The 22,571-nt window shown below is 46.6% G+C and overlaps 1 protein-coding gene across 1 annotated transcript in view; it reads left to right on the forward strand.

Annotated features, from left to right (window-relative positions):
• Positions 1-22,571, forward strand: part of NUP214 (nucleoporin 214) — a 96,581-nt gene that overhangs the window by 67,155 nt on the left and 6,855 nt on the right. Inside the window, exons 30-33 of the mRNA XM_040482665.1 lie at positions 48-512; positions 2,779-2,849; positions 14,053-14,206; positions 20,720-20,872. Coding sequence (XP_040338599.1) covers positions 48-512; positions 2,779-2,849; positions 14,053-14,206; positions 20,720-20,872 — 843 coding nt within the window. The remainder of the gene's footprint in view (positions 1-47; positions 513-2,778; positions 2,850-14,052; positions 14,207-20,719; positions 20,873-22,571) is intronic.

Below are 22,571 nucleotides of genomic sequence, written 5' to 3' on the forward strand. Positions count from 1 at the left end.
CGCTGGCGGGGCTGCTCGTCGACTGCCCGAAGGCCGGGGCCTGCCCGTCGGGCCACAGGCGGGAGGCGCGGCCGGCGCGGCCGCCGCCACGCCGCCCGCCAGCAGCTCCGGCTTCGGCGGTCCCGCTTTTGGCGCGTCGGCCACCGGGGTGTTCGGACAGACGACGTTCGGGCAGGCCCCGGCCTTCGGGCAGTCGACGAGCAGCCCCGCCAGCGTCTTTTCCTTCAGCCAGCCTGGGTTCAGCTCGGTGCCCGCGTTCGGTCAGCCCGCGGCCTCCACCTCGGCGTCTACCAGCGCGAACGTCTTCGGTGCCTCCTCCAGCACCAGCAGCTCCAGCTCCTTCTCGTTCGGACAGTCCTCTGCCAACACAGGAGGGGTGCTGTTTGGCCAAAGCAACCCTCCCGCGTTCGGGCAGAGTCCCGGCTTCGGGCAGGGAGGCTCCGTGTTCGGTGGCACCTCGGCCGCCACCACGACCACGTCATCTTCTGGGTTTAGCTTTTGTCAAGCTTCAGGTAAGAATTTACGGAAGACTCTGTCCTCTCTGTCATTTGAAATATTTGCAGGGGAAGAAAACAAAAAACAAAAAAAACCTGTATTGCCTTTGAGTTAAAAGAAAAGGGAAAACGAGAAATGCAAAAAGGGCGCTTGGAGTGCCGGCGGCCTCGCGACTTTCCTTGGCCTCGTCACCATAGCTGCAGTTGGGCTGCTCGGCAGATTCTCCCGTTAGCCAGTTCCATGGGGAAGAACACAGGCGTCTTTAGCTTAAGGTCCTGGCAAATAACGAACGACTCATAAAGCTGAACCTTTAAATCTGGAAGTTGCTTTGGAGGCTATTCCGTCCCAAACCGTCAAGGCTCGAGGAGACCCATCTAATGTCATGAGGTGCTAATCGTGGAGCCAGAACCAGACTCCGGGGTGCCTCGTCCTAGTTCACTGCCCTGCCAGCGTTTCCTATCCTGCCTCCTCTGACACCTTCTTGCTTGCTAGAAGGGCAGATACTTAACATTTGAAAAGGGTTTTTTGCCTGTTTTCAGCGTACTTTAAAAAAAAAACAACAACCCATATCTTTAAATGTTCCTTTTTTTTTTTTAAGTTTGTGTATTTATTTATTTTGAGAGAGAGAGAGAGAGAGAGCGCGCGCGCAAGCAGGGGAGGGGCAGAGAGAGGAAGAGAATCCCAAGCAGACTCCGCACCGTCCGCGCAGAGCCTTGACGCGGGGCTCAAGCTCACGAAACGCGAGATTGTGACCTGAGCCGAAACAAAGAGTACAACACTTAACCGACTGAGCCACCCGGGCACCCCTAAATGTTACTACTTTTTAAAGTAAAACATAGGGGCGCCTGGGTGGCGCAGTCGGTTAAGCGTCCGACTTCAACCAGGTCACGATCTCACGGTCCGTGAGTTCGAGCCCCACGTCGGGCTCTGGGCTGATGGCTCGGAGCCTGGAGCCTGTTTCCGATTCTGTGTCTCCCTCTCTCTCTGCCCCTCGCCCGTTCATGCTCTGTCTCTCTCTGTCCCAAAAATAAATAAACGTTGAAAAAAAAAAAATAAATTAAAAAAAATAAATAAATAAATAAATAAAGTAAAACATAACCCACTGTTGCGTGTCCATTTCAGCTGCTTTCACTTCCACAAGTTATCAACAGGACAATTTGAGAATATTTTCTAAGTTTCAATTTCTAGTAACTATCTAAGGAAAGGCAATTTCTTCAGCAATTAGGCCGCAGGGGGGAAACAGGGATTAATGATTTCTTGGTGGGCAAGAGTATAAGTGACTGCCCATTCGTTCACTTGGTGATGATTTATTTGCAGATGGTTTATAATTTATTAGCAAGGAAATTTCGTCCGTCCGTCCTTCCTTCCTCCCGCAAATGTTTGTTACGCTCCCGCCGGGTTCAGCTCCAAGGACAGACAGAGTGCCGAAAGACGGTTCTGAGCTCCACCTGCTGCCCTGTCAGGAGGCCGGCCTGAGTTCTGGGGAATGTGCTCATGTGGTGTCGCAAGGGGGAAAGGCCTGGGGAGGCTTAAAGAGAAGGGTGTTCAGCGCGCTCTTGGGAGCATCCTTTTCTCTGCAGTCTGAACTTGACAGTCCCTCAGGCACAAGTATAATCAAACTGTTCTGACGCAAGTATGAACCATTGAAGCAGTCTTCTTTCATCTAGTAACAATGTGGAAAGGTACCTGAGCAGTCTGCTCCAGCCCTGGTGGAGGAATTGAGCCTTGCCTGAGCTCACCTACCTAGAGATCAGTGACAGGGATGACCATGGAACTCCCGTCTTCCAGCTCCTTGGCTCGGGCTCTTTGGTTGCTAACATGCAGGCCCGCCTGGTTTTCCCAGGCCCAGTTCATAGCAGCACCTCAGCCCTGTTACGCCACCTGGAAAAAAGAGGAAGTACCTCAGGAGAACCTGGTGTTTGAGATCAGAGGAAACCAAGGAGTAAAAACATTTGTGACGTTAAGTCAGTCACTGGAAAGACTCCTTGACCGCAAAGCAAGGAAAAGCTATCCTGAGTGTGGCCCACCGTACCAGCCTGGGCTTTGGCAGGAGACAAGGATTCAGTGTTCAGGATTTGGGAATTTACAGTCTAATAGAACGTTAACGATGACCCGAGAAAGGCCTTCATTACTCATAATTTTCTCCCATTGCCTATATAGGAAAACAGATTTTATTCCTGAGTCCATTTGTTATCCGGTGTCTTAGAATGCCATCTGAAAACAAAATACTTGATGTCGTAAAAGACTCATCCAAATTAAACTTGTTTTCTTCTTATTTTCCAGGTTTTGGGTCTAGCAACACTGGTTCTTTGTTTGGTCAAGCAGCCAGTACGGGCGGGACAGTCTTCGGCCAGGTAAATGATGTATGTTTGCCTCCATTCGTGTCAACACGTGTCAGACCCATCCACGTTGTTCCCACACAGTGTAATCAGTTCGTACTGTGTGTCGAACGCCAGCAAACGGCCTCACATGGTTCTCAAGCTCTGCCTTCTTTAGCTCCCTTGGGGACACGGAAGTCTCAGCCTCTGATTCCAGAGAATCGCTACAATTTTGAGCCCCCCTTTTTTTTTGACAGTCCTCTAGGAGAGCACTTTAAAAGCACAGTGCGTGAGTTCTATCAATCTTCTGCCTGTTCTGCTAGGCCAGGAATTGACCTATAGTTCGTGGGCTGAAATCGGCTCCTCGGCCTTGTGGTGTTTTGTTTTTTGTTCTTTGTTGTTCTGGTTTTTTTTTTTTAAGGTCCTTGAGCTAAGAATAGTTTCTACCTTCTTAAATGGTTGTTTAGACAAAAAGAATAATTTTGAACAGAAACCACGTATGGGCCCTCAACTAAGCTGTATGTCCTCGTTTCGGTGACCTGAGTTGCTTCAGTGTGTCTAGCTGTTATCTGTGTGTGCACACGGTTTTGAGGGCTTTACACAGATTGACTCACGTCATCGTTAGTGCCTCTCTAAGGGAGGGGCTGTTATTATCCCCATTCCACCCATGAAAGCAGCAGGGCCCGGAGGAAATGCGTTGTTACATCACATGCCAGCTGCTTTCAGATCAGAATAAAGAAAGATACTCTGATGTATCAGACGCGATGGTGGCTTTCCAAAGGTGGTTTGGTATTTGCCTGTTAATTAATGAAACAGCAGGCATATTAGATGTTTCTTCCACATCTTCCAGAAGGGGTTTTCTTCATCATCCTTTTCCTCTGAAGACTAGGCTCTGCCCTAGTCCGTGATCTTTGGCACTTCGGAGCCGGTAACGGCAGGTTAAGTCATTTAAACCAGGTTCCTCGCCGGACATGGCTAAACATGGCAGACAAAACATAAAAACCATAGTTGGAAAAGCACTGGGCAGCTGACAAGGTGTTTGACGAAGGAAAATGAGTACCTGTGGAAGTGATCGGAGCATAAGAGCCAGTTGTGCCATGAGGGCATTTATTCATCTGAGAAAATTATCATTTCCTATTTTAATAGTTGCAAAGGACAGAGGGACAGAGATCACGGAGATGTGCACAAAGTGGGGAGTTTAAAAGGGACCCTCCCCCAAGGCAAGCCGGGACTCCAGATTCACTGGTTTCGGCTTGCGAATGTGGCCCGACAGGATCGTGGGATGGTGATGTCTGCAGATGTCCGGCAGAAGCAGCACCGACCCCGTTTGACGAAAAGCAACTTAACTCTGGGCCTTGGACACTTTGTAAGGACATTGATTCCCACGCCTAAATGAGTCAGTCACAAAAGGAAACAAGGAACTGTGAGCAAGGGCCAGAATACCCATCAGACATACATTTGTGAAGACTCCTAGACTATAAAGCAGCCATCGTTTTACGAGTCCAGTAGGAATAAAAGGCAAAATTGAGCATACTAGTAAAGAATGGGAGATAAAGTGTCCTAGCTGAATTGAAAAAGAACCACATGGAACTTAATAGAAAATATAATTGAAATTTAAGATCCTGGAAATCTAAAATCTCTAGACCCAGCCGAAGAGAGTAATAATACGTTGGGACAGAGATCAGCAGACTTTGTGCAAAGGGCTAGATAGTAAATATTTTAGACCTTGAGGGCCACATGTAGTTTCCATCACAGCTGCCTGATGCTACGCAAAAGCAGCCGTAGACCGTAAATAAATGAATGAGCATGATTATGTTTCCATTAAGTTTTATTTACAAAAACAGGCAGTGGTCTGGATTTAGCCCACGGAACTATATACTTTGGTGACCCTTGAACTATAAAAGGTAGGTCAGATGAAGTTATCTGGCATGCATCATGGAGAGCAAAACAGATGGAAAACGTAAAAGCAAAATCTTAGAAAATTTAACATTTAATCAGAGGAGAAGAGAGAAAGAGAAAGAATGTATGACAGAATTCGAGAAAAAGACACATTTCCAAAACCAGTAGAAAACACTAACCCACAGATTCAAAAATCCAACAAATGCCAAACAATGCGTAAAAGGAAACTGATTCCAAGCCCCATTATACAGAACTATAAAGAAATAACATTAAAAGCGCTCAGGAGAAAAGACGGGTTACCTTCAAAGGGGAAGAGTTGGATTCACAGCTGACTTCTCAGCGGTGACAGTGAAAGCCAGAGATGGTCGGTCTACCTGGAATTTCTAGACCTCATGAAAAGTAGCTTTACAGAGTGAAGGGAAATCAGGACGTTTTTCAGACAGATACTGAGAGAATTTATGCCTAGCAGACCTGAAGAAAATTCTAAAAGATACTCTTCAGGCAGAAGGAAAATCTGACTCCACTAAAATTACGGCTCTGCTAATTTTGGGCTAAAGCAAGCCATGAAATAGGAAAATTACAGCCTATAAAACTGACGGAATAATTGTATTCGGGATATATAAACAATACAAAGCAAAAAGAAAAAAGACAACTACACCCCCACCGAAATGGCTAAAATTGAAAGGGCTGACAATACCCAATATTGGTGAGGGGGTAGAGCGACTAGAAACTCCCACGTGTTGCGGGGGGGGGGGGGAGCGCATACATCCGTATAACCACTTTGGAAAAGCACCTGCTACTGTCAAAACTAGATACACAAAATTCCTATTGACCCAGCGTATCTGCTTCTAGACATGTAACCAGCAGAAACGAGTGCCTTTGTTCACTAGAAGGTATGGATACAAGTGTCCCTAGCGGTATATTCATAGTAACTAAAAACAAGAAATGCATACCAGCTGAAAAACGGATAAGTAAATTGTGCTATGTGTATTCAGCGGAATACTATCAAGCAGCGAAATCAAACGTGCCGCTTCTCTACGAGACAAAAGGGGTAAATCCCACAGACGTAGTGTTACATGAAAGAAGCCAGACACGAGAGTACAGGTACCTAAAGAGGCAAATACAGGCGAAACTTTGCATGATAGAAATCAGAAGAGTGATTGGTCTTAGGGCACGAAACATGGGATACAGAGGAGCCTTTTAGAGCACTAAAACGATGTTTGCTGTCTTGAACGGTTATAATCAGTTACGTGTCAAAACTCATTGAGCTCTCTACACAGAAAATTGGTGAACTTAAACACAATAGAAAATAGGCAAAAGGTTTTCCAAAAAGAAGATACTGTTGGTTGCACGACATCGTGAGTATACTCGATGCCACTGAATCGTACGCTTAAAACCACTGGAGTCGGTAAGTTTTACGTATATTTTATTAGTTTGTGTAAAGAAGAAAAAATAAGAGACTATAGAAGCTAAAGGGTAGCCAAAGGACCAAGAGACATACTCAACTTAATTAGCAATACAAATCAAAACAACAAAGAGATCTAGACCTATACGACAGCAAAAATTAAAAGCCCAACGATACCAAATGCCAGCGAATGTGCAGAGCAAAGGAAATTTGCTTCCACCCCTGGTCAGGTTGTGATTTGGTACAACCACCTTCCAAGGTGGCATGACTGGACAAAGACAGGCAGCTCCAACTCCCATGTGTGTGCTTTGAGAGAAACTCAAGAGCGTGGGCACCAGGTCATGGGAGTGTTTGTAGCAACTTTGTTATAATAACCAAAAACTAGAAGCATACCAAATGTTTATCAGTATTCCAGTGGGTAGATGAATTTGTATTATCCTGGCATAGAATTTTATCCAGCTAGGAAAATGAATAAATTGGAGCCACACGGGGGACTCACAGGCATGATGTGGAGCCGAGAGATCTAAAACTTACTGTGATACACTCCATATTGGTCACTAGCCCCCCGCCGCCCTACCCATATTCTTCCTTCGCAGAAATTACGTTTGCAGTTGGAGGGGCCAGAAGTTCAAATCGTTTTTTTGTTTTTGTTTTTGTTTTTTTACTGATAACAAGGGGCTTTCTGTGTTGCATTTATTGCTGTGTGCTCATTTTGTAGGACTGTGGCTAGCGCATGATGCACACTGTAAAAATGTATGAACTTTCAGATGATAGGAGTATCCTCAGAAAAATCTTAAGGGTAGAAGGTAGATTGTGGCTAGGATACAGAAGACCTTAACTCCTGTTGTAACAGCAAGCAAAATCCATATAGTGGAGAAATCACACTTACCCTGTGGTTATTCGAATTATCTTGTGCTGTGTAACAAATGTCCCCAAAACCTAACAGCATTTATATATCTCCAGTGATTGATTTTGCTGTTGGCTCAGAACTTAACTAGAGCTCTTGACTAGAACGTCAGCATGTGGCTTCTCCTTGTGGCCTGGGCTTCCTCACAATGTGGTGACTGGATTCCTGGGAGAAATTTCAAGAAAGGGAGCAGGCAGAAGCTATAAAACCTTTTATGACCTCGTCACAAAGCATCACTTGTGTGGCATCCTGGTATTCAAAGCAGTCCTACAATCCCACCCAGCTGTAAAAAAAAAAATAGACTTCACCTCCTGCTCTAGAAGAGCTCATGGGTCTAGAAATACTGCTGTGACCATCTTGAGAAAACGGTCTGTCCCAGTGGGACTCAGAGTGGCAGAACGCCTTGTGGAGTTGACTTCCAGAGAAGGGAGCCCAACATAGGTGAGCGTGATGGTGCGGCAGATTCTGGGGGTGTGTGTCAGGTCTGGGTTTGGGAAGGTGGAAGGGAGGCCATGCCGCACATTGAGGAAATGTACTGGCAAGGGAAGAAGCCAGAAGAAATTACTGGCAATGGGGGGGGCGGGGGGGGGCAAGCAAAACAAATGACCGATGAGAGCACTACTTCATAGCCCTCCAGTGGCTGTTATTGAACAAAACAAAAACCGAGAAAAACAGGTGTTGACCAGGATGTGGAGAAATCGGAATCTTCACACGAGGCTGGTTGGAATATAAAATAGTATATCTGCTGTGGGAAACGATTTGGTGACTCCTCAAAAAGCTGAGCGCAGAACTACCAGATGTCCCGGCAATTCCGCTACTGGGTAGATAGCCAAAGGAATTGAAAGCAGGAAGCCAAAGACCCTTGTTCACCAGTGTTCACAGCAGTGTTATTCACAATAGCTGAAAGGAAGAAAGCACCCAAGTGTCCATCAACAGATGACTGAATAAACAAAATATGGTTTGTACACACAGTAGAATATTCTTCAGTCCTCCGAAAGGATGAAGTTCCCAGTCATACTACATGTGGATGGACCCCGAATGCATTATGCTAAATAAAGTAAGCCAGACATAAAAGAGCCAATCGTGTGTATGATTCCACTTGCATGAAGTATTTGCAATAGGTAAATTCATAGAGCAGGAAAGTAGACCAGAGACCCCCAGTGGCTGTTAGGGAGCGGGAATGGGAGTGATGCTTAACGGTTGAGAATTTGGGTTGAGGGGATGAAAAAGCCTTGGAAATAGACCGTGGTGATGGTTGTACAACATTGTGAATAGAATTAGTGCCCCCGAATGGTACACTTAAGTGGTTAAAATGACAAGATGATATTTTGCCACAATTTTAAAAACTTAATAATGTAATACACCAAAAACCATTGGATTTTATACTTTAAAACCAGTGAGTTGTATGGTATATGGATTATATCCCAATAAAGATGTTAAAAACAACAACAACAACAACAACAATCAGGGCCTAAAAGACTTGCAAGTACAGTAACTTGTTCAATATAAAAAGCATCCCTATCCACTGACCCCCCACTTTTGTTAAGGGAAAGGAAGTAAAGGCAGGACCAAAAAGCAGAAAGCGCTTGCACAGCTGTGTAATCTCTTGTTGCCCAGAACTGCGAAGCGGCAAAAACAAAGGGTGCCCACAATCATATTTTAGAGAACAACCAGAAAAAACCTGTAGATGGTCTAGATACTAGAATTAGCAGGCAGAGACTTCAAAGTAACTGTTGTGCTCAAGGATTTACAGGAAGAGAAAAGAACGGTTGAATAAGGAATCTCAGCAGAGCATTGGCAATTACGAAAATAAATAGAAAGTCCTGATCGATATCTGAAGTTTAAATCTAGCATCTGAAATAAAATAGGATTAGACAGGCATAGCAGCAGAGGGAATACTACAGAAGAACAGGGAATTTGAACAGACATCGGTAGAAACTAGCTAAAATGAAGCTCAGAGTGGGGGCGCCTGGCTGGCTCAGTTAGCAGAGCATGCAACACTTGATCTCAGAGTGGTAAGGCCAAGCCCCATAGTGGGCATGGAGCCTGCTTAAAATAATAAGTATATATATATATATATATATATATATATATATATATATATACACACACACACACACAAATTATTATTTTTTTTAAGTGTAGCTCAGAGAGACTGGAAAAAAAAAAAACCTGACAGAACATTAATGACCTGTGCAACAGTATCAGGCAGTCCATTGTATATGTGATCAGAGTCCTTGAAAGAGAGGAGACCGAATGGAACAGGAAAAAAAAAAAAATGTTTGAAGAAAAATGGCCAAGCTTTTCCAAATGCATTGAAAAACAGGGATCCAGAAATCAAAGAGACTGTGAACCCTGCACGGAATAAATGCGAGAAAGCCATACCAACACACATCATAGATCAGCTCCTGAGAACCAAATACAAAACGAAAAATTTAAAAGCAGCTAAAAAGACTCAGGACCTAGAGGGAGATAATGTGTGGTTATGAGGAGATGTTAAACATGACAACCAGAGTAAAAAGGCGAAAAGATCTTTGCTACCTTGGAATAGATCAGTGGTTCTTAAATGGGATCACTTGCCCCTCACCCCTTTGGAGGAATATCACAATTACAATGTTTGGAGACCTGTTTGGTCCTCACGAGTCGGGGATGCTGTCAGCATCTAGGGGTTAGAATCCAGGGATGCTGCTGAACATTCTGTAACCCCCTAAAACAAAGAATTACCCAGCCCGAAATGTCAATAATGCCACTGCTAAGAAACCGTTATTAGAGAAACAAAGATTTCATAGAACACAAAAAAGCACTAGCCGTAAAGGAAGGAAATGTAAAAACTAGACTGCCATCAGAATTACAAAGTGATGCTCATCAAAAGAGTTTGTGATAAAATTAAAGGACAGGGCATACACTGGGGGAAAATATTTACAATACACGTAACAAACAAAGGGCTTCTGTCCAGAATATGTAAAGAAAGCAAAACACGTGGACGGATACTTTACAAAGGAGGGTACACGGATGGCCAATAAGCATGTGAAAACTTGACCACCATTGTTAGTCATCAGAGAAATGCGAATTGGAATCACAATATGACGCTGCTCCGTAGCTGCTAGAATTACTAAAATTTAAGGGCTAACAAAAAGAACGTGGAAAGGATCTAGAGCAAATAGATCTCTTAATGTATCGCTGGTGGGAGTATAAAATGGTAATTTGGAAAACCGTTCGGCAATTTGTCAGTAAGTTAAATATACACTAATGTTATGGTTTAGCAATTCCGGTCCTAGGTATTTACCCAAAAGAGCTGAAAATATCAGTCCATAAAAAAGACTTAAGAATGCTTATACCAACGCATGCAGCAATGTGGATGAATCTCAAAAGGCATATGTGGTTTCTAGCCAGGTCAGTCAGGCAAGACAATGAGATCAAAGGTATCTAGACTGGAAAGGGAGAAGTAAAACTGTATCTGCAGATAACGTGGTCAGGTATATATAGAAAATCCTAAGGAATCCACTAGAACACTATTAGAACTAACGAATGGGTGCACAGTTGGAGGATACAAGATCAATACAAAAACAAAAACCTATTTCTACACCTTTGCGATGAACCATCAGAAAATGGATGCAAGAAAATTCCATTTTCTGTAACATCAAAAAGAGTATATAATACTCAGGAATAAATTTAGCAAGTGCAAAACATTCTGAACACTGTAAAACATTGTTTAAGGAAATGCACAATCTAAAATGGACATCCAATGTTCATGGATTGGAAGATCACACTTGATGGGTGTTTATTAAAATAGTTTAATTTCAGATAGTTTTAGTACTACAAAGAGAGTAAAGCAGGATGACGTGATAGTAATCAGGGAAAAGGATTTAGGTTACATAGTCAGGAGATGCCTTTCTGAAGGAGACTCATCAATGTGTCTTGTTCCTTTTTACATTTGTTTCTTCGAATTAGGATCGGATCCAGTCCACACATTGGGACTGCATGATAGGTCCCCTGAGTGTCTCGATCTATAGGTGGTGACCCCTCCATGTCCTGCCTCCTTTCGTTGTTTCTCATCATTCGGTTGTTGAATGAAGCAGGTCAATTGTTCTGTAGAATTTCCTGTGGTCTGGTTGCTGACTGCATTCCCATGTTATAGCTCCCAAGTGAACTTGGTCCCCTGTCCTCTGTTACTTCCTGTGAAGTGGGGGTTGGGTCTGGAGGCTTCGGGAGATTCAGGTTTGATTTTTTTTCTTTTTGGTAACATTACAAGGTTGGATCTGGTAGCTCCCTATTTAATGATACTAAGGAACTATTGCTAATATTTTTAGCATGATAGTGGTAATAGTTATAGTTTATGTTTTTAGAGATTTATACTAGAAGAATCAATGGTTGAAACGATGTCTAGGATTTGCTTCATACTAATAAAAGGTGAGGGGAATAAATGAGGTATAGATAAAACTCAGATGGAGCACCTGGGTTGGTTAAGCATCTGACTTTGGCTCAGGTCATGGTCTCGTGGTTCATGAGTTCAAGCCCCAAATTGGGCTTTGCAGTGTGGAGCCTGCTAGGGATTCTCTCTCTGTCCTTCCCTCATTGTGTGCGCGCGCTCTCTCTCTCTCTCTCTCTCTCTCTCTCTCTCTCTCTCAAAATAAGCTTAAGAAAAAAGACTCAGCTGGCTGTGAGTTCATTGAAACTGGATAAGTATAGGGTAGGAGCATTGTACTCTTCTACTTTTTTTTTTTTTAAGTTTACTTATTTTGAGAGAGAGAGAGAGAGAGAGAGAGAGAATCCTAAGTCTCCGCACTGTCAGTGCAGAGTCCAATGCAGGGCTCGAACTCATGAACCATGAGATCGTGACCTGAGCCAAAGTCAGACGCTTAACTGACTGAGCCACCCAGGCGGCCCCTTCTACTTCCTGTACACTTTTGAGATTTTCCATAATTTAAAGTTTTAAAAACTATTGTAACTTACTGCAATTAAAATGAATGGAACTCTCTCTAATAACCCATTTATAAGGATGCAGTAACTATCAATTCACAGCTACTTCTGCGATCCCCTTCTATTCATTTCTACAGATAGTCATTATTTCTCAAGTCATAGTTTTACAATGTAGGTTGAAGCATCCAAAATTGCCATCTTTGGGTACAGCAAAAATATCCATAGATTGGCGGTTCATTCAGCCTGATGCATGGAAGCCAGCTAAAAAGTCTGGTGTTTTCTACACGCTGCCTGCGTTCACTGCCATGTTCTTCCTTCCTCGCAAAGCCTGGCTACTAGGTATCAGAGCCTATGCTTTTGTGATTGGATTGGATTCCAGGTTTTCAAACGCTATTACTCATCATTAAATGGTCGTAGTAAAACTCTTACTGTTGTTTCAAAGAGGTTTGGGGAGGGGGGAGAGAAGGAGAGACAAGCAGGTACAATGAGTACATCACCCTCCAGTAAAAATTAGCCTCTCACGTTCAAATACAAGAGATCACTGTAACTAGACCATGGAGGCGGGGGGGGGGGGCGGATATGATACAAGATGATGTCAGAGGTGGACAGGGGCCGGATCATGTAGGGTCTTGTGGAATTTTTAAATAGGAGTTTAATGATCTGCCTGCCGCCCGAAAGTGTTACTCTAGATGCTGCGCGAACATGGCTTGTAGCGGAAACAGGACCCCGGCTAAATTGTGTAGTCCAGGGAACGAGTCAGGGTGAGGTGGTTCAGACCAGGGTGGTGGCTGCGCACCTGGGGGGGTGCCCTGGAGGTGTGACTTTTGTAGGGATTACGTAAGTACACGTGAGGTATTTGGAAAAGTACCTAGTATATAGAACGTCCTCAGTCATTGGCCTGTTGTCATCATTGTGAAAATATTAAAAAGCCGTTTTCTGAACATACAGTGATATTCCAGGCACGATTCTAAAGTGCATCACGTTTCTTAGCACACTTAATTCACTCGCCATTTTGTGGGTTGTTTTTTGTTGGTTTTTTTTTTTTTAATGTTTATTTATTTTGAGGTGTGCAAGAGTAGAGGACGTCGGGCGCGGGGAGGCGGGGGTGGAGAGAATCCCAAGCAGGCCCCGTGCTGTCAGCACAGAGCCCGACGCGGGGCTCAAACTCACGAATCATGAGACCATAACCTGAGCTGAAATGAAGAGTGGGTCGCCCAACCGACCGAGCCACCCAGGCGCCCCAACGCACTCTTTTGAGTTGGGTAGTTCATTATTCCCATTTCACAGAAGACGGACTTCAGCACCGCTCTGCCTGCCTTTGAAGGACACTCCTCTAAGGCTCCTGTGCAGTGACCCATTTCTAAAAGCCTCTGTCACAGCCAAGAAGACTTCACACTTAACTAATATTAATGGTCCTTCAAATCTAGCACTGGTCTTCCCTAAAGCACCAATTTCCAGACAGAAATAAAGCGTGTGGTTCCTGAGACAGCTTTGAGTCAGCACGCGCCCTAAGTTAGCAGCATCCTCTGAGCATAAGATTTGCAGACTTGGACAAAATTCAGCTATGGTCATCATTTCAACAATGGAGCTAATTTAAGCTTATTTCTGCAGGATGGGAAAGTCATTATGAAATAAAAGTGCCCAAATGGGGAGAAAAGACACTGTAAATCACTTCTCATCAGCTGCTGATGAGTTCAGCCAAATACTAGAGGAGTCAAAATGAGTGGTGTTCATAATCGCCTAGAAATGTTTTTAAACTTTCTCATTTAGGGGAACTCTTGAGGGGCTGGTTTTCCTGCCCCTGGCATCGTGTCAAGCAGAGATGCAGGCAGCAAGGCAGATAAACATTCAAAGTTCCCTCCTGCCATAAATCACGTTTTCAGAGAACTGTGGACACAGAATAGCTTGAGAACTTCTGACTCGTAGGAAGTCCCTGTCCAGGGTCCAGCTTCTTTTGTGGTTGTTAGAGCATCCGTCCCAGAACTAATCAGACTGCTCTTGATTTTTCCATTTGTCCCAGCTGTGAGCGCCTTCTTTCCGCGGATGTGGCCTGCCGTTTGATGATGACCTCTCATCCTATCTCGCTTCCTGCCCCTTTTGTTTTTCAGCAGCCCTCTTCCAGCGGGAGCGTGTTTGGGTCTGGAAACACTGGAAGAGGGGGAGGTTTCTTCAGTGGCCTTGGAGGGAAACCCAGCCTGGATGCGGCCAACAAAAACCCATTCAGCTCGGCCAGCGGGGGGTTTGGGTCTGCAGCCACTCCAAGTAAGTTGAGACCGCTTTCCCGGTCCCTTGGCCCCATAGTGCCATTGTCGCCCCCGTGGTGGTATCAGAGCTTCGGTGCCAAGCATAGAAAGGAAAGGGGGGGTCCGGAAGGCCTCTAGACGGACCAAAGCCGTGTGATCTGTTTTTATTTTGTTTTTTTATTTTTGGTCTTTTAATGAGATGTCCTACATAACCGTGAAAAGACATCAGAGCTGCAGGGTGAGGATCTGGGCCCTGAGTTCCTCCCGCCTTCTCTCCCAAGGCCCAAATCACTGTTTCTTAGGGTTGAAATGACTTGAAGCGAATGCAGCCGGACAGGCATAGATGCAGCCGAGCAAGCTGAGTGTGCTCAGAGAAGGAGCATCTGGAGTTGCGTTGTGTAGTACTGTTCTTTGAGTTTGCTTTAAAATTCAGCTGCCACAGAGAAATGTTGGCCAAAACTTGGAGCCTTCATTTCCCATCTCTTACATTTTCGTCTTATTTTCCACTGAAGCTGTATCTTTCTGCTGGCACTTTTTTCTCCAGCTAATTTTTCAAATTCTTTGTTGATCCGTCTATTCATGGGTGGAAATGAAAGAAATTTGGGTTTTTTCATCTTTAAAAAAAAAAAAATCCCACCGCCAGTGGAGGCTAAGAAGGGAACTCAGGACCTGTCGTCTTCATCCCTGCGTCCCTCATTTAGCGCACTACACACGAAGCATCTCTCGACCGCTGTGCTGTCCAAGATCTTCATGAATCGGAAGCTGATGTTCCACACACAGGACAGATATTTCCTTCGCGTTAAGGCTCATGCAGTTAAAAGTAAAATTCTCGATCCTGAGTCTCCAGATTCGCTGATTAGCTGTTTTGATGTCACTGTCCATCTGGTAATATATAAGGAAAGATTACAGTCAAGAGACACAGACCTCTTAACTTGTGAAATTACATAATCCGAAATCTTTGTTCTGTAGCTTTCAGTCTGCCAGGACGAATTTCAAATCCTAGAATGAAGCATTTCTAAAAATCGAGTCTAGCAGTTTTCAAAAACCGTTTGTGTCTGCGGGTGAACTTCTAAGCAGAATCCCGATGCGTGAAACAGATGGAAACAGGTCTGCTTGGAAGCAGGGGTCAAGAACCAGAGACACGCCTGGGTGGTTTCCCCGTCTTCTCCCCAGCCCTCAACTGCAGGGCTCCATAGCATGTACTTTGAAAACAGGATCCTTGTACGGCGCTGTCTCCATTTTCCAATGAGGAAACAAGCCCCAGATGGTTAGGTGATTTTTATTTATTTATTTATTTATTTATTTTTTAAGTCACAAAGCCAGAAAGCGGCAGATCTAGAACTCTGCCAGATCACACCGAGCATACAAAACAGCATCTGGCACAGAAGAGGCACTTGATTAACGTGCTACTTACAAATGTGAGTTTCGCCCACAGGTAGGTTACCATCTGCGATGCTGCGCTACTAACCCGTTCTGTTGAGACTTAGGTTGCCATATCCTTGTAAAAACCCCTTTCCTCCTGGCTGATGCATTTCTTATGCCGTGGCTCTTACCTGTTCTACAATCGGCTCGTGAGAGCCAGCTCCTCGCATGCTCCCCAGTTCTGCACGCAGTGACCTCGTGCTGGGTAGCCCAGACACAGCCTTCGTGCGAGTTTTTCACATCGTGGAAACTGGACCACACCGCAAGTCAGTGCTGCCTCCTCTACCCCAGTCTGTCGTTCACTGGCACACCGTCGTTCCCAATTCTCTGATTCGGGTTTAAAATGAAACCAGAAACTTCAGAAGATGGTACCAGATTCTTGATCTGAGACACACCTGCTCGTCTTCCTGTTCCCAAGCATTGGTTTTTTGTAAACCGGCAGTTTACTTTCATGTGGCGGAGCAGTTTCAGTGAATTTGAAAGGGGACGGGAAAGGCTTAACGTGATTCTGTTTTTAAGACTGCATGTATGATTCGATAGCGAAAGGGACCGCAGCCTCTGTAGCCCAGAAGGAGAAGAACAGTGGAGAAGGAGGAGCTAAAAGTCATCTGGGGACGGGCATTGCCCTCACCACAGAACTAAGGATGCTTTCTGCAAACCACTGGGGACAGCGTCTTTCTCTTGGGTGACTATGCACCATTTGGCGCTTCTGAGTGCAACGTCTTTCCCGGGCTGTGTAGACGGACTCTCCGGGTTCCCTTCCTGCCTCTCATACAGTCCCTCTTCTGCTGCTTCTCTCTGTCCTTGCACCCGTGTCCCTGTTGTCATCTGGGTTATCACACTAGTGTCCAGATTCCCCTCCCTGCTTCCAGCCTCCTCCCCTGGCATCTGGACATCCACACCAAGCTGAGTGTTTTAAACTCCGCTTTTCTTTTGCCACTGACCCTACACAGAACCCCTGGCAGCTTCCCACTGACTTGCCAGCTCCTCGACTTGAAAGTCCGGGCCCTCAGTGAGCTGCCCCATACACTCTTCTGTCCCCCCAACATGTTCCCTCTGCCTCGGCCAGTTGCCCTGCTGGCTGTCATTCATACACACCCCCCTCCCCAGCTCTCCCCGCGTCAACACCAGGGCTCACCTCCCTCCTCTCCACCCGCCGAGCCCGCCCTTCCTTTTGGGGTGACTGTAAGCCTGTGCCTCTGTGCGGCTTGGCCTGGAGGCCACAGGGGTCCACCGTGATCTCTCTCTCGAATCCCACCGTCCCTGTGTTCCTTTCCTTCATGTGACATCGAGCCGAAGGAAACGGACTTTTAGGGACCGCGTTCCGTGTGCCAGCTGCTCAGAGTGGTTGGACCAGGCACTTCTCACCACAGTACTTTCAGATGTGCCTCCCCCGTTTCGCCAGTCAAGAAATAGGTTCCCAGAAGGGGTGTGGACTTGACAGAGGTGGCAGCCGTTAAGTGGAGCGGCCGGGCTTTCGTCCGACTGTTTCCAGAGCCCTGATCCGCCATGTTGCCTCCTGGATCTCCCTGGCCTTGCAGCCAGACACGGTTCCTCCTGGGTGCATCCTGTCTGACAGCCCTCGGGCTCGTTCCCTGTAGCATCGAGCTTGCTCCCCTGCAGACAGATATCTGAACACAGATCAAGCGACTAGCAGTTTCCCTTGTGACATTTAGGCCCCAGGCCACCTGCTCCCGAAGCTGCCCTCTTTACTTCCGAGAAGTAATCAGACGTCTGCCATGACTGGGAAAGACAAGCCGGGAACACTGTTGCTTGGAGTTGGCCTGCTCTTTATCCAGAAGCTCCCACCTTGCAAGGGTTTCTGCTCTCTGTCTTCCCCGGAGACTCTACTACAGATACACTGTCTACTCCCGGGGTCGCTAAAAATTCAGCACCACTGTGAATTGTTACCTATAAGGACCTACCGCCTCCTCGAGTCTTGTCCGAAGGACACTGGTTAGAACCTTTCTCAGCACATTCTTTCTATTCGGAGGCCTGAAAGACATATTTGTGTGAGGATAAAGAGGCCATTTGATGAGAATCTTTTGGGCCCACAAGCCTCCCTTTACAAATGTTCTTTAAGAAAATGTCTTGGAAAGTGGGGCGCCTGCGTGGCTTAGTCAGCTAAGCATCCAGCTTCGGCTCAGGTCGTGATCTCGTGGTTCATGGGTTCAAGCCCCACACCGGGCTTTGCACTGACAGTCCAGAGCCTGGAGCCTGCTTCAGATTCTGTGTCTCCCTCTCTCTGCCTCTCCCCTGCTTATACTCTATCTCTCTCTCTAAAAATGAACATTAAGGAAGGAAGGAGAGGGGAGAGGAGGAGGAGAGGAAAGGAAAGAGGGAGGAAGGAAGGAAGGAAGGAAGAAATGAAGGAAGAAAATGTCTTGGAAAAGTATCCTGGACAAGAGCTACTTGAGAACCTCCTTCTCTGATAAATTATATCAGGCATAACTTCAGTTGGACCCTGACGTTGAATTATGCAAGTGTTTTCCCTAAATGAAAGACCCAAGAGGATCCGTGTCATGCCAGCAGGAGGAAGCCCAGAGCAGATGCCAGTTGTCCCTGTACTTGCCACCTCCCCAGAGTCCCCAGACAGCTCTGCGAAGACAGGCTTCCCCACGGGCTGCTGTTTAAAGAGGCGTCTCTTTAAATGACAACATACTGTCCCAACAACCAAGTTCCCCTCTCACTCACCACATGTCAAGAGCCGGAGGCTGCGTTATTTCGGAGGCACTAGGAGAGGACAGAGAGAGAAGCTGTCGAGCACAGATAGAAGGAGAGAAGCAGACCTCACCGGACGCCACCTGGCTTCAAGCAGCCTAGATCCTGGAATGTTTCACCGGGTGGAGCTCCCTTAGAGACCGCAGAGGGAAACTGTTACAACTTGAGTGTTTTGACTCTCACGACCTTGACAAAATGAAAAGGATTCCATTTTCTGCCACTGATCTGCTCTGCGTCTTAGAATGTTGAACATGTTATATTGGACATGAGTGGGCTGTAGCGGGAGGAAGAGTTAAATGGAGGGAAGTTCTATTTTCTGAGGACCCACCATCAGCCCGACTAGGCGCTCTGCGCCCATCAGCTCTTCCAGTCTTCACAGCAGCCGTGTGGACCCCCTCACTGTCCCCACTGTATCTCCAAGGAAACGGGGACCCGGGAAGCTGAAGTCCTTGCCCACAGCTACTAGGCATTCTGAGCCAGGGCTAGCTGCAGAACTCCTGTGCATTCCGCCGTGACGCCTGAGAGCGTCTTGCAGGCAGAGGAATCTCTGGGAGGTGACGGGATGCAGACACCCGGAAACTTCGGTGTGCTCGGGCTTCAGGAATTTAAGTCTCCCAGCACCATCCCGGGAAAACCATTTCAGCTCCGTAGTGCCGATTTCTCCAAGAGGAGAGCCAGCCCCGGATCTTGCACTTGAATTGATTTGCTGTTTGGAATTTTTGCCTCGTCAGTACTACCAAAGTCAGAAGGTTGCAGTCCTCTCTGTTCGTGAGATGCCAAGTAAAAGGAGTGGCCGAGAAGCCCGTCGTTCGTCTCCAGTGTCGAGTGTACTGCCACTGAAAATAAAACGTGGCCTCTAAGCTAACTCGGAGCATTGAAGAGGGCATTTTGTAGCCTCCCCCTGTGAATCCCTCTAGAAAAGGGGGACAGATAGTCTTGTGGCACCGCGTACAAGGGCGATGAGAAAGAGCTTGTTAACCACTCCCGCCGTCCGTGCCTGGCACACTCCTAGCCGAGCTCTCCAACGGCCAGCAGGAGTTTTCCAGAGCAGGGACCACGTGGTGGCCTGGGGCTCCATGTACTGCTGCCTAGAAATCTGAGGTGGTCGTGTCCCCGAGATAAGGCTCTCCACTTCCCGGATTGTTGATCAGGAGCATTGCAGCTGCAAATATTAGCGGTCGCAGGGGGATCCTGAGACTGACAGGTGAGTGGTGGGTCACCTCTTCGGACAAGTTGACTTCGAGAACGAGTTACTCCCCTCTTCTCACCGTCACCTTCCCCGTGAGCACGTGAACGGCTCCGGGGAAGCCCAGTCTCGTGCAGACGTTTGTACTTCTCACTTGGTGATGTGGTGTGAGCTCTCCGTTCCCCACCCGGGGCACCGGTGCAGCGCCCTGCCTACTCCTCTGCCTTTGGGCCTCCACCCGATTTCAGGACAGCTTCTCCCTGCTTTCTTGTGGGTGCAGACTTCTTTTAATAAAACACCCATCCACACACGGTGGGGAAGTGCGCATTGTCTCTCCCCTCTCCCAAAAAAAGGTTAAGGAAAAATTCCTGATAGAAAACAGCGTGCCGTTTGGGTTACCCAAGTGTTTCTGCATGCAGGATTTTGGCTCTGTCCCTATTAATGGTCAAATGTGCATTTCTCATAACAAACACCCCTCACCTGTCTTAGTTTTTAGGAGTTCATTTCCTCTATTCCTCTCATTCCTGGCACGGATTCAGTGTGTAGAGGGAGTGACCCACTAGATAAGCATCTGAGAGGTCAAGGGCTCCGTTGAGCCGCTTAGGAAAAGGCAGTCAGGCTGGAAGTCTTCAGTTCCTCGGAACATCCCCAGCTCCCGTCAGGTCGGAGCTGGGAACACCGTGGTTTGTCTCGTCTCGCCTGCCATTCCCTGAGCAGATAGGCAACAGCAAACACGCCCAACCCGACTGTAAAAGCAGACAGCCGGAAGCTGTTACGCTTGGTTTGGATCGGCTCCGACTCTGTTTTCTCTCGCTTGACAAAATGCGAGGTTTTCGTGTGAGGTGGGGAGTGAAAGCGAGCCCTGTCCTTCAGAAGAAGACAGTCTTGCAGGAAGCCGGTGGGTGGACCTGATTACTTGGGGGAGCACAGGTGCGCTTCCGCAGAAGCCTCGTCCCCCGGGGCCGTGCAGCTCCCTGTACCGTGTGCCTTTGGAATCCGGAACCTGGGCTCCCAGAGGCTAACCGCTGGTCATCGAGACACATGCAGATCAGAGAGGGTGTTTACCACGGCTCAGCTCCCTCGAATCCCAGACTCCTCGCTCGCTTCCCCTCAAACACCTCGCTGCAGTGTCTTTTCTGCTCTAAGTAGATAAGGACCCTTCTCTCCCTCTGATCGCTCTCAACATATTCTTCCTTTCTTCAGATACCTCTAATCTATTCGGAAACAGCGGGGCCAAGACATTTGGTGGATTTGCCAGCTCATCGTTTGGAGAGCAGAAACCTGCCGGCACTTTCAGCTCTGGAGGAGGAAGTGTGGCATCCCAAGGCTTCGGGTTCTCGACTCCAAATAAAACAGGTACTCTGATAGTTGTTAGCTGTGGTTCTTTTTATACGTATGTTTACATACACATAGATACCCGGAAGGAGATCTCTCTAGGGTGGCTCTCAAGGGAGCAGGACTGGAGTGTGGATTCTCCCCAATTCATCTTTACATTTACAGACCATCTACTGTGCTCCTAACACTGTTCTAGGTCTCCCGAGACCTGTTGAAAGCACAGAATGCATGTAGTGGAACCCTTAAGAGGACTCCATGTCTTCTTAGGGCAGAAAGCATTGTAAATATCTAGCAAGCACACAACAACCAAAGTGAGGGAACATATAAGAGAGCGATAACTAAAATATAAACCAGAAAGCACCGAGTCACAGACCTGCTTGTGTCCCATTAGCAGTCCTGGGCAAAACAGCCTAGTTTTGGGGGATTTTTAAACATTTTTTTTTAACATTTATTTATTTTTGAGAGACCAAGAGAGACAGCATGAGCTGGGGAGGGGCAGAGAGAGAGGGGGAGACACAGAATCCAAAGCATTCAGGCTCTGAGCTATCTGCACAGAGCCTGACGCAGAGCTCGAACCCGCGAACTCATGACCTGAGCTGAAGGCAGACGATTAACCGACTGAGCCGCCCATGCACCCCGATCTGGCTATTTTTTATGTCTGTTTCATTTGTCCTCTTTCCCAAATCACTGTTTGTTTTTTTGCTTTTGAGCATGACGTACATTAATCTATCTACATGACGTGTACAATATCCATTTACCGCAAGTATACGGAGCAGTTACTCCTCACAGGTGAAACACCCCGGTGGAATCAAGGATTAAGAGCATCACCAGCACTGCTACTTACCCCAGCATGGCTTCTAAAATCTCCATGGGGGACTGGGCGACTTTCTATCATCATATACTACGTTTACAATTTAAAAGTTTAAAGGGCAGCATATGTTTAGATAAAAAAAGAAAACACGTACTTCATTTCTGTCCGCTGCCTCTCTGTCCTCTATCTATCTCAAATCTACAGAGGGTCTGCATTCCTGCCTCTATTACATGGAAAACCATGTGAAAAGATCCGCCCCCCCCCCCCCGCCCCCCGAAAGATCAGAGGCAGAGTGGGGGAAGATGTTTGTGGAGAAAGGAGCTCTTTAAAGCAGACCCCAGGGGGAACAGCCAGGATGCTTCTCCCTCATGTGTACGGGAGCCTTTGAAATTATGTGCATTCTGAGGAAGGGCCCTGCCGGGGACCGGATGCATGGGTGGCTCTAACTTAGGACTGTCCCACATTAGTGCCTGGAGTCCCACCTTTTAGAACCTAAATTGCTATGGTTTTCGTACACTGTGCTCCTTTACTCGGATCTGTGACTTGGATGGGTTAGTCTTCGGTTGCCAGATTTTTGATGCTCTTCCTAGAATTTAAAATGCCCCGGACACGATTGCAGCTCCGTTTTGCCCCCACCCTTCCTCACAGTGAACGATAAAAAAGTGAGACGGCTACAAAGCTCTGGGTCCTAGTTAACAAAGTAAACATTTGACTAAGAAACGATAGTTCACTGGAGCGCCTGGGTGGCTTGGTTGGTGAAGTAGCTGACTCGATCTCAGCTCCGGTCTTGATGTCAGGATCGTGAGTTCAAGCCCCGCACTAGGCTCCACACTGGGTGTGGAGCTTGCTTAAAAAACAAAAGAAAAAAGAAATTTTAGTTCATTAGTCAGTGATGCTTAATTTGTTTTT

The sequence above is a fragment of the Herpailurus yagouaroundi genome, unplaced genomic scaffold (assembly GCF_014898765.1).
Source record: "Herpailurus yagouaroundi ecotype Mexico unplaced genomic scaffold, PumYag 160, whole genome shotgun sequence".
Lineage (NCBI taxonomy): Eukaryota > Metazoa > Chordata > Mammalia > Carnivora > Felidae > Herpailurus > Herpailurus yagouaroundi.